Here is a 12,989-nt window from a genome sequence, read left to right on the forward strand (position 1 = left end):
CAGCATGTCTTTGGACGGTGTGCACAATGAGAACATGCAAACTCCACACAGAACGGCCTGGGAATCGAACCAGGAACCTTCTTGCTGTGAGGCGACAGAGCTAACAGTGCACTGAACCACCGTGCCGCACTGAATGAAAATTGTACTTCATTTCCGTCATTAGATCCCCACATCTTACACACTAGCCCTTTAAGATGCAAATCAAAGAGAAAAGGAGGGAACAAATGCCCCTCAGGGTCCCTGAAGCTTTAGTCTGGAACTTTCCAAGAAATATGATTTAGATTAAAATCACAAAAAAAGGCGTCTCATCTGACTTTCATGAGATTCTCTCGAGTGTGCCGCTTTGTCTAAAAATATCACCCTGAGACGTGAGGGCAGTTTCACACAAAGTCAAAACAAAGAAAATCTGATCGAAGAGCCAACTTTCATATCAATTTTAATTACATCAACATTCTATCTTCTATCTAATCTTGAATTTTGAGGAATGGACGAAGTCTGCCTACAGACTCTCACCTGGCTGTATTATTCACCTGAATGTGACCCATTATCACCCTGAGCAGCCATCCGGTAAATTGAACTCTTAACACTGCGGTCCCTGTCTGCTCTGACGCTTTGACACACTCGATGAGTCCTTCACACACCGGGGGGAAATATTGAGATGAATCCTGCTCTCTTGATCAATCAAAAAGTTAAGTAGTGATACGAATATTCTTAAAGTGCTGCGGTGGAATCGAAGGAATACTTCCTGTTTTAATGAGATCCAATGACAGACAAGAGGATGTGCTGTATGACAGAGGTAATCACCTGTGCTTTCATGATAATACACCACCTGAAGCTTAATATTTCCTCTGGTGTTTTGCATTAAAGCTCTGCATCAACATGAAGAAATTAATCCTAATCCTTGCCGAGGCGAATAAGGATACATAAACCAGAAAATATACTGTGTGTGTGTGTGCGTGTGTGTGCAGACTTACCAAGGGCAGGCTCAGCACAGTCTTTGTACTGCTCAGGTGTGCAGTAAGAGGCATCACCTGGGAACAGGTTAAAAGAAACACATCAGTCAAAAGTTGTTAAAACATTAAGTTCTCCGAAGATTCACAAAAAAGTGTAAACAGCTGAATTAAGAAAGAATATATTAGTCGCAGCAGCTTTTCCCTGCCAGGCTCATAATCCCACAGCTTTTCAAAGAGCTCACACCTTATGCAGTATTGACCTCTCATATCAATATGAGGCCTTGATCTTTTCATTCTGCTGAAGCCAGAGCAGCCGTGGTGCTTACCGGGCATGTGCACCATCCTGCAGTTGCAGTTCTCCACGATGTAGCGTGTCTCACAGTCGATCCTGCAGGCGGTGACGCTGTAGACCTGGAAGAAGCCCGACTCCAGAGCCTTCGACTCGCACTCTCCCCACGGAGGAGGCAGGTAGGTCAGCTACAGGTGAGAGAGGAGGTGCGGGGTTAGTTTGGAGATGTCAAACTCACACAGCAGGGTGTCTCCAGTGGGAAACGAAGAAAATTTCAGACCTTCGAAGAGCCAAAGAATCCAGTTTAATGCCTTTTTTAAGGTTATAACCTTTCCGCTTGGTACACGCTGTGCAGCAAACATAAGCTGCGTCTCAATTCAGGGGCTGCAGCCTTCAAAGGAGGCGGTCTACAGAGGATGCGCCACTCATAGCCTGTGTAGACTGCTAAAGCCAAACTGAAATGAGACGGTCTGGTCTACTGAGGATTTACTGTTTGTGACTCCAGCTGTTCCTGCCCTTAGCCTTGCGTCACCAAACGCTAGCGGGCTAACTAGCTATCATAACTAACGTCACGTAACTTAACCTTTTATTTTGAAGATAATTTGTTTCAAGGCTCCTTCTGTTTTTTTTAACATGTGTATCGCTTGCTATTCGAGTGAGATGAAACCAAAAACTTTTACATTTAAAGTGTATTCCTCGGCTGCGTAAGAGTCCATCATCTTGTTAGAATTGTCTGCCACATCTGAAGGAGCCTTCGAATTGGGACAGCCTTCGACGTGCTTCTGTGCTGCAATCTGGCCTACAAATACGGCCTTCGAAGGACACAGCTAATGTCTGAATAAAAGAAGTGTACGTAGACATCCAGACGTCACCCATTGGTTCGAAAGCCCCCCTTTTGAGGCCTTGAGTCGACATTTTGGCCATCGCCATCTTGGTTTTTTGGAACCAGAAGTGACCATATTTGGACAACAGGGTTGATACATACTGTTACGTCTCTATCCTGATTGAAAGGCTGCCACGGTAAGAATTTGTCAATCACACAAAGCCACGCCCTACCGCATGTCCTTTGTCGATTTTACTGTAAATGGGACTATCATTTTTTTTTTAAATAACATAAAGCTGTATTAAGGCAGACTTCTAACTATCTGGTCAGACCATTAACTCACAGGAAATTGTTCACAGAGGAAAAATATTAAGTGAGAATAAGGCTCATTGTCCCTGCAACCAGCGGAGTCGCTCCCTGCTGCCCATTAGAAAGAATGCTGGAAGCCAATGGGGAAATGTCCAGACATTAACCCCTAACCATACATCCACTACTTACAGTCTATGACAGCGAGCAAAAATAAAAAATTTTTGAGCTATCAAAACTTCTTTAGACTTTCAGAAAGTCCCTGTATTAAGTCCAAAATGCTGACAAATCCTGACAGCATCTCTCCAAAACGCGTTCCACATTCCTTGAAACCCAGCCAGCACACAGAAGAGCCTCCCATCAAACCAGGCGGTGCGAAAACAATTCAACAGATAGCCAGACTCTGTCAGAGAAATCCCACGTCACCATCGGCGACAGGAGCACAAAAAGAAAAATCCAAATGTTCTCCTCCTGCTCCTGCGGCTCGGAGGACTGGGACGGCAGACGGGGGGACGAGGGGCACCAGGACGAGCAGCGTGGAGCCCCATCTGCTCCACTACACAGGCGGCAGGCTCTGGCCGCGCTCTCGGTTTCCATCACCCACCACCCCTCTGTTCCCATGGTCCCCTCATTGTCATCACAAGGCTGCTTCTTTTGCCAGAAGAGCAACTCTTTGGGATGAGGCGAAACACAACATCCTGCCAGGTGAAATGTGGCCACTGTTTGCTTGTTAGCGCTGACAGAATTTCAGGCAATGCGGAATCTCTGCTTCCAGGGAGTCTGTGGAAACACTCACTTCACCCCCACTTAGGACAAGAAACTCAAACCCAAACAGCAATCCAGTATGCTGAAAATTGAGGCGTTTTAGGCTCAGATTGTGTGCAAGAAGTGGACCCAACCAATTGGAAATGGAAGGGCCTTAAACCTGCTTTCTAACGGCCAGCAGGGGGCAACTCTACTGGTTGAGAAAGAGGACCAATCTTATAAAACAAGATGAGAAAATGACCCTACTTCTTACTTGATTTATTCCCTTATTAAAGATTTACCCAGTGAATTTTTGGTCCCAATCAACGGTTCCAAGTCTTCTTCGATACAGCATGATGCTCACTTTGTAAATGATGGTACCATTCGATGATAAGGCAGGACATGCAGGCCTGTCAGCCTGATAAAGATGTAACAGTTTGCACCCTGTCGTCCAAATTTGGTCACTTCTGGCTCCAATAAAAACCAATATGGCGGCGGCTAAAATTTCAAACTGTAGGCTTCAAAAGGGGGGATGAACAAACCATTGGCTACATCCAGTACAGTCTTTGGCTGCAGATCTTTTCTGTCATGCCTATAATGTCCCATGTGACAATTAAACATGACCTCCCCGATGCCAGCAGCAAGCACAAATAATGAGTGCCGACATGCAGGCGCTATTAATTTAGTTAAGGGACTTAAGAGAGGTGCTTCTCAGCAATCCTTAACCTTTAAAATCACCTTCAAACCTCAGCTAATCTTCGCCTCGGGCCTAATCAGAGTCAGCCGAGGCTGATTCCAGATCTGATTATTTCTCTGTAATCACATAATCCAAGGTGCTCAATATCACTTTGCTCTGTGTTGAGACCTGCTGACCTAATTATGGTCTATCTAATAAGGACTGAGGCCTGTGCCCCCTCTCAGTGTGCGATTAATCAATGTACCATTCCCCTGTCAGACCCGGGCTCCGCTTTAATTAGGCTTTACAATTTGTCCAGCAGGAGACATTGTTAAGAAAAAAAGTTGTGTTTGAGAACTGGATGGGTTCTAATAAGGTCAATGCACTAGCGCTTGTTGGGCGAGCTAAAGAGCCACTACATCATTCCCACTAGAGCCTCCTGTCCACATTTTGTCTTATTCTTTGACAGCAGAAAACGTGATGGAAGTGCAAAGAGCCTGAGCTTGAAGCAGGAGGCAGAAAAAGGAATAGTAGCATAAAAGAGACTTTTCTTTATCCTGTGGAAAGAATGACTTTCTCGAGCAAGGGGCCACCTCGACCTTTTAGCTTCAGACAGACGCTCACAGCAGTGCAATTTCTGTCAGGAGAGCTCAAGTTTCAAATTGCCTGTCTCCGTGCGCGGCCCTTATTGAGCTCTGTGTGCTCTGTGTCTTTAGCTCACTTATCTGAGCGGCTCTAATCTAGACCCCGTATTAGCCAAAATGAGCTTTTTTATACTCTTTGTCAAACTCATTTTCAAAGGCAGGCTGATTGGTATCCATTATAATGATCTACAAATAATTTGTTTTTTTAAACACACAGATCATAGACGAGCGCCTGCCCCAGATACTCTGCCCAATCATGATTACAGTGATTGCTTTTGGACATATTTGAAAGTGCACTCCGGCTTTGTACAGAAGAAGAAAGACATGTGGGAACATCTCGCAGCGGGAGGCTTTTTCCCTCAAACAAAGTGTAGCGCTGCATTAATTAGCTGCAGCTAAATTTGCTGCGTTTCCCACCGTGCGGTCGTGTGGAGCGGGGCAGTGTTTGCACAGCGGGCGGGCACGGGAAGGCCTGTCTTCACTCTGCCAGTCACAGAGATGGGCCAACAGATGCGCAGAGACAGACACCCTGGAGGCTCATTACCCAGGAGGCCTAACCACCTCTGGATAGATCTCCTCCTCTCCTTCCTGCCTACCGCTGAGGTGACTCACCGCATCGCAGCGTCACACTGAGCTGATGGAGAGACAGCAGCTTTCAAATGAAATGAGATTAATTTTGCTGACGAAAAGTTAACTTTATACTGAACTTCTTTCTTAGCATGTGTGATTAGAGCCAGCCTCTTAAGGAAGCACATTACCCAGAGTTACCAGGGATGTGTTTAGATGGACTATGCAGCTAGTCACTGCAGATTACAAAGCTTTAACAGTTTGTTCATAGAAGAAATTCATTGTCTATTTTTAGTTGTGGACTCGTTTGTATTTTGACTTGAAGGTTTCTTTGAGCTTGTTTCAGTTTAAGTTGAGCTTCTGATGCAATCATGATAAACACGAGGATGCATTGCTATGTGAAATATTCTTTCCCTTGTCCTCCTGCTGTGCTGTCACAACAAGTGTCTCTTTCCCATCAAAGAGTGAACATCAAGTGTTTAACCTTGTAAACATCTCCATGTGGTGTTGTTCATGTGCTATAAGACATATCAGGGACAACATCAGCAGTCATCTCCATGGCTGGGCCTGTCTGCTTTTAAACTGCAGTGTACCAAGGACAGGCAGAACAACACGTTTTCAGACTGGCAGGTTTGAGACGTCACAAATGTAAGGAGCCAATCCCGTTAGTGGACGGTCATTATGTGTAACCTATAGCAACCACTTTGGTGCACGAGCCAGCTGTAACCGTCTTCATAATTTTTACAAACTCCCCACTGACTACTAACGTTAACGTTACCACTACTAACTACTACATTTCAAGCTAGCTAAGTTTCAACAAGTTGCCACTAAACGATGGCAGAGACGTGTTTTGTTTGCAGATTCAGGAATTATTAATGAGGGAGAAGGAGGAGATGCCTCGAAGGATTTAAATAAACGTATTTTGCAGAAAAAACAGAGCAAGAGCATTTTACATGTCTTAAAACATGACAGGAGCCGGTCTTTAAAAGTTGATTCGAAACCTTATGAAACATTTACACTGCCAAGAAATCAGGTTTCTTGTTGAACAATCTTGCTGTGGACGTTTCTCTACTTGCCTACCCTGATGGTTTACAGCAGAAAATCTGTAACCTGACTGCTTTATGTAGATATAATGAATACTTTTATATCATCAATGGATAATTAGTTGGATGTAAAAGTGGTTTGTGACAAACCAAAAAAATTACTTAATAGTTCCCATAATCTCTATGAAGCTTTATAGCAACTTTAGCTTTTTGGTTTTAAGTCAGCAACTATTCTGTTTTGTTTTTTTAGCTTTTGCCATTATTAGATAGGATAGCTGAAGATAAACAGGAAGTATGGGGAGGAGAGAGTGGGGGATGGCGTGCACCAAATGATCGGCAGCCTGCGATTGGTGCGTCGAGGGCTTGAGCCTCTGTACACGGGGCGCCTGCTCAACCAACTGAGCTAAACCGGCGCCCCCAACTATTGGTTCACTCTAACAGCTCTCATCTTTGTTGCTGAAGTCGGCAACTGTTTTCAGAGAAGAGACACTTAAAAACCCGCTCATCAGCAGCAAATAACAGACACACAAAGTCAGAAACCTGCTGATGAAAAGAGTTAAGCAATTAGAGGTTAAAGGGCCAGATTTTGGAGGAATATTCCAATCAAGTTTGTCAAGTGGCCACAAACACCGCTTGAAAATGTTATTTCTGCTGGATGAGTAACAAGATGCCCCTTTAAATTTTAAAAATGTAAATATCCATTTCTGCAGCCCCCTAGTGGCCAAAAAGCACGTTATTGCTCGATTAAATGCATGCAAAGGATCACTGACTGCAGGCGGTTGCCAGAGGCAAACAGAATCATTGATATGCTGTAGATGCAGCCCATTTTAAAAATACGAGTGCAAAGACTTTATCTTGAAAGAAATCTGCTGGCTCGCCTTGCACTGTTGAGACAGACTGTACTTTTTTATTTTAAAGCTTAACTTGGAGGGAAAGGGAAAGAGGCTGCCGGAGAGAGAACACTACTGAAACTGAGACAAAAACATTGAGAAAGAAAGACTGAACTATTAACCTTGGTATAACTGACACGACTGAGAGGTGTTGCAACTTGCAGACAGTGGCAGAGAAGAGACACCTTCACGAGGGAGACTGCTCAACTTCAGCCAACAGGAGAAAGAAAAATCATGTGAGGTAGAAGCCCTGTGAGGACGGAGGAAGGCTATTTACATGAAATACCTTGTAAAAACCTGCAGGCTTTAACATCGGCCTTGTGTGAGGGAACAAAGCTGCAGTGTGATGGAGTGCGGCTGAGTGCGAGTGGAGCATCTCTTTAGCAGCAAGGTCAGAGACACTGACAGACGGGGACGTTATCATTTTTTAAGTCAGGAGACCAGAGGAGCCAATCCGGGGTCCACGGGGGATTTAGGACACACACTCGTGTGCACGTAATCCCGTCATGTCTGTTACAGCGAGTTATCTATTAGTTGGTGTGATAAGCGAACATGTGGATTTGAAGTGAAAAGGCAGCACAAGGGAGGGAAGTGATAAAAAAAAAAGCTATTAACTGCGTATCAGTGGAAGTTAGGGACACCTACCCGCTGCTCCTGTGTGGCGACAAACGTCTGGAAGCCGGGGGCCACGCCGAAGCCCAGCTCGTGCACGAACGGGGGCTCGGCTTGACTGTGGATCTGCACCCGTATGCCCGCCTCAAAGGCCGTGTCCTCTGCAAAGAAAGACACATGGAAAGACCCCGTTAGTCAGTATATGTATTTGTCTTTTTGTGTGGTTCGGACAAACTTCTCAGGGAATAAAGGAGCACAAAAAAGGCGAATGAATTTGGGCCTTTCCTCTGAAAGCCACAGCCTGATAGTCTTTATTATAGCCGCCCCATTTGTCTGGACATCAAACACAGATAGTGAAGGCGACTCCATAGATGAAAGGACTTTCACGCTGCCAGTCAGAGAGTTCACACACACACACACACACACACACATGCAGAAACTCACAGGCAAGGATGGAGAGAGACATAACATTTATGGGAAAGAGAGAGTGGTCTTTGTAGGGATCGATAAAGTTCTCTCTCCGTGTCCTCTCACTCAGGATATTCAATCAAGGCTTTCACTCTCTCGGCCGATCAGCCAGACACCTCGAGGCGCTCTGCAACCAGGATGCCGCAGCCTTTGGGCATGGCCAGCCTCACAAATCAGCTCGGATGCATCGGCACTAAAGAATAGATGAAAGGATCAAACGCCTGTTTTTTTTTTTTTAGCTGTTCGTGTGTGAAAGAAACATTGTTAGAGAAAGATAACCAGACTTTTGTGTCAGAAAGCAAAGAGCGAGTGTGTGTGTGTATAAAAAAGATGACAGATATCTCCGTGCGTGCGTGCAGGGAGTTAAAGAATTTCCGTGTCCTCTCCTGTCCACTGTCGGTCCTGCTCTGTAAATATAGCATCATGTCCTGTGTAATGAAGGTCCTGTACTTGCATGCGGCTTCATGTCTCTTCCTGCCCTGTCCAGCTGTCTGACGTGTCCTTTTTAAAGTGTTTGCTGTAAACAAAGAGACACACAGGGGGAAGGCAACTCTAGCACATTTGTCCATCGCGGTACAGTGTATTAAAGCATGCTGGCACCTGAACATTTCACTCAGGTGTGATTGCTGAACATGTCATTCAATTTACTTGCAGGCACAGTCGCCTCATGTCTACTGGTTTACGATTCACCTTCAATAACACTGATGAGGTCGATCCTGATGGTGTCCACACTTATGGGGCTGAATCAGGCGACAGCTCTAGGAAGGTTTTTTAAGGATACATTCAGGTCATTAAATCTTGTTTTGGTCACTGTCATGTAGTACACTGTGTACACAAGCAGCTGCGTATTGTGAGTTTTTTAGGTGTTGCGTTGTATCAAACCATAGACTGAGGAAATAACGATTGCAAGAACATTTGACCGCTTTTTCTCTTATTTTTAATTGCAAATTCCACCAGGTGCAGCATCAATTTTCACTTTTTAAACGACCTGTTTGCTCACTTGACCTCAATTTGGTTTGATTTAAAGAGGGAGTATTATGCTGTTTCACATATGAAGACATATATATAATGTTACAATGTTGGGTGTCAGTAATAAACGTGGGTGAAGTTTCAAATCTGTAGGTAAAAGTATGTTGGAGTAATCCCCTGCTATAAAGGTCTCAGTCTGCAGGCTGCTGTGAACACTTGCTTTCAGACAGACCTCTCCAGATGTTTCACTCTGTGATGTCACAAAGTGGAGGAACTCTTTATTTGGGCATCTGCCTGAGACACAGCAGAACTTCCTGCCCCTGGCACAGTTCAAGGACACGCCCACCCAGCAGCTCAACCTGCCTAGGACATTTTTTTCACTCCACCTCTCTGCTCAACGGCTCTGCTTGTCAAGTTGGTTCAGAATGTGTTGGAGAAAGTTTCTTTGGCTGTGCAGGAAAGACATCAGTGTTTACTTTTCGAAAGGACAAGAGCACCAGAAGTTTACTCTTTGCCAACAACTCTGTAACACGGGTAGAAGGCGTGCCTCAAACACTGAGTTCTGCCCCTCGGCAGGTTTTCAAAAAGCTGGCCAATCAGGAGAAAGTTGGCTTGTAGGGGCGGGGTTTCTTAAAGGGGCAGAGCTGACTGAGTCATTTCAGGCAGAGACTGTATGAGGGACTGCACAGAGCACCAGTGTGAGAAAAATTAGGAATTTTTTTTTACTGTAAATTATGCTAAGCTACTCCACAGGTATCACAGAGTGAAATATGAAGATTGAAATTAGCATATAACCCCCCTTTAAACTAACAAAAATGAATGTTCTGTAACTTTAAATGTTTGTGTGAGCTCCATGGGATAGATGAGTGTTTACACTATCCATGCACACATAGTTTGCTATATTGTGCTGTCATTGTCAGACTGAACGCACTAATCTGCACAACATTGAGACACAGCACAGGTCTACACAATGATAAGCTAAGCAAATCTGGATGGATCTCACATGGAAGTGGCTGTGGGCTTGCAGCCTTGTTGAAACAGAAGAAGACCCTCCTGAATCTGAAAGTACTTCATGGTCTAAGAGGATGTTTTACAGTTTGCAGCAGCATTTCAGTTTTCCTTAATTACAAGCTTTGGGAAAAAAATGCAAAACAACACAAAACAAAGTTTTTAAAGATCATAATTTGTCAAATCTAGAAGATGAGAGCGTTAATGTGGCATTTGCAGTAAAACAACACATAACATTTAACTATATGTCCTTTTAACACTATAGTTGTTTGGCTAATGCTCCATTAGCAGCCATATAGCACAGCTAGATTTTACATAATTAGCCACTGTTGTCCCCAAAACACATCAAAAACACATAAAAGAGCCACACTGCTGCACTGGGTGACTCATTCCTTCATTAGAGCAGACACTAAACAGAGCAAACAAGGAACTGAATGTACAGCATGCACAGTGATGTCTGCACAATATAAATATTTACACATTAACTGCATTGGCTGATGGTTGTGATACAGGAATATCTGGCCCTTAAAGGGACAGGCACTGAAAATGCTATAATACATCACGTTGTATAATTGTTGTCCTCCGTGTCTCTGCAGCATTAACATTAGCTTGTGCCAAATCGCCCAGGACTTGAAACAATCATCCACCTACGAGTGCGCTGGATGTATATCAGAGGAGATCTCAGATACTTGCAATGTACCCTGGGTAAAATTAGACCTGCAGAGAGCAGACTGAACATGACATTTTCCATTATCGGCTGAATTTGAAAAGCTTTTTGCTTTCATCAATACAGCTGACATTCACCATGAACAAACAGCCACAAAGAGGATGGGACAATCTGCCTTTAAATAAAAGGTAGTTTGAAAATGTCAGGGACTGTTATTCACACTCAGAACAACACAACACGGAGCGGGAACAGGAGGAGGCGTCTGAAGAGCAAACACTAATGAGGTAGTGTGAAAAGATCGTTGCCGGAGATGTACAGAGGTTCACACGGCTGCTAATAACTCTGACTTGTTGAAATTATATACAGGTTCTGAACATCAGTTAGGAAGTTTTTTTGGTCTTTGCCCTTATTGAAAGGATAGTGGAGAGACAGGAAATGTGGGGAGAAGAGAGTAGGGACAACATGCACCTAAGGGCCGAGGTCCTAGTCCCACCAGCACACAATATTCTGCTTTCAGGGAGGTGTTGGTGTGGGGGGTCTGTTGACCAATCAACAAGCGCTCGTTTGGAGCACATTTAACCTTTAAACTTCTCATGAAATCAGAAAAAAAAAATGTTTTTTGTCTTGCCCCAGTATCTGGCCAATTTGCAGCGGACAACCTGCAGATGAAGGACCTGTTTAAAGACGAATGTGATCTACAAAATGACAGATCGGTCAGCGCAGCATCAGAAGTAATGTGAGGGTCGTACCGGACCATCATGGAGAGACGGAGCTGAGCCCGAAGGCAAAGCTTTCGATTTACCATCTGCGTTCCAACCTTCACCTATTGTCATGACCTTTAGGTAGTGACCGATAGAAAGAGATCGCAGATACAACCGGCTGAAATGAGTTTCCTCTGAAGGGTGCCTGGGCTCAGCCTTAGAGATAGGGTAAGGAGCTCGGACAACTGGAGGGAGCTCGGAGTAGATCCGCTACTCCTACGCATGGAAAGGAGCCAGTTGAGGTGGTTCGGGCATCTGATCAGGATGCCTCCTGAGCGCCTTCTGTTGAAGGTTTTCCGGGAACGTCCAACTGGGAAGAGACCCCGGGGCAGACCAAGAGCTTGCTGGAGGGATTATATTTCCTGTCTAGCCTGGGAACGCCTCGGAATCCCCCAGGAGGAGCTGCAAAACGTGGCTGAGGAGAGGGAAGTCTGGGTGAACTTGCTTAGCCTGCTGCCACCGCGACTCAACCCCCTATCATCTACGTTCCAACCTTCACCTATGGTCATGACCTTTAGGTAGTGACCGATAGAAAGAGATCGCAGATACAACCGGCTGAAATGAGTTTCCTCTGAAGGGTGCCTGGGCTCAGCCTTAGAGATAGGGTAAGGAGCTCGGACAGCTGGAGGGAGCTCGGAGTAGAGCCGCTACTCCTACGCATGGAAAGGAGCCAGTTGAGGTGGTTCGGGCATCTGATCAGGATGCCTCCTGGGCGCCTTCTGTAGAAGGTTTTCCGGGAACATCCAACTGGGAAGAAACCCCGGGGCAGACCCAGAGCTCGCTGGAGGGATTATATATCCCGTCTGGCCTGGGAACGCCTCGGAATTCCCCAGGATGAGCTTTGCCTGCTAAAGCAGAGGATAATGGATAGACCTACAAAGTTTCAGCGTTTATGGGTCGTCTTTGTGGTTTTATGTGAGTTTTCTTACATTCTTACAAAACAAGTAAATATGCAAAATTAAATAGCATTGTGGAAGATGTTTCATTGGAACTTTTTCAACCATGGCTGCTCTTTATTTCATATTCTATCATATGCTGGAGGTGTTTCTTCGTTTTGGTCCAATAAATTGTACTTAAAACTGGTTCAAACTGGCCTTAGATCGATTAAGGATGGGTTTCATTCTTTGAAAAGTAATGCATGCAGGCTATGAAGGTTTTTTATCGGATTGAGTAAAGACTAGCCAAGGTGAAGTCTTCAAATATCTTCTTTTGTCTGACAAAATGTCCAAAAAAAACCAGATCACATCAGGAAAACAGAGCAGAGAATCTTCTTTCAAAAGCTTAGAGTTTATGACTCCTTTGTCTGATAATTTTATCAGTTTATTAGCTCTTATTCCAGTCCAAACGTAGTTCATTTCACAGGCTTGTTATTCTCCATCAGATGACCAAATAGAGGCAAATGTGTTCAGTGTGCAGAGCAAACAGTGATGACACAAAAAGAGAAAACACTGAATAAACTGCTAATGTTATACACAAATCTGTAATATTTGTAAAAAAAAAAAAAAAAGGCAATCATCTCTGCCAAATTATCTATTGGACAACAAATATTTGCATTTTCTCACTGCTACT

General features: G+C 44.4%; 1 protein-coding gene across 2 annotated transcripts in view; it reads right to left on the reverse strand.

The window, feature by feature from the left end:
* Positions 1–12,989, reverse strand: part of asic2 (acid-sensing (proton-gated) ion channel 2) — a 402,563-nt gene that overhangs the window by 13,827 nt on the left and 375,747 nt on the right. For both annotated transcript variants that reach the window (XM_069675842.1, XM_069675841.1), the window contains exons 3-5: positions 7,581–7,708; positions 1,280–1,430; positions 975–1,031 (exon numbers count right to left, since the gene is read on the reverse strand). In XM_069675842.1, the coding sequence (XP_069531943.1) occupies positions 975–1,031; positions 1,280–1,430; positions 7,581–7,708 (336 nt within the window). The remainder of the gene's footprint in view (positions 1–974; positions 1,032–1,279; positions 1,431–7,580; positions 7,709–12,989) is intronic.

This window comes from Semicossyphus pulcher, unplaced genomic scaffold (genome assembly GCF_022749685.1).
Source record: "Semicossyphus pulcher isolate SPU_LCO1_2020_fin unplaced genomic scaffold, fSemPul1.0.p SCAF_25, whole genome shotgun sequence".
Taxonomy (NCBI): Eukaryota; Metazoa; Chordata; class Actinopteri; order Labriformes; family Labridae; genus Semicossyphus; species Semicossyphus pulcher.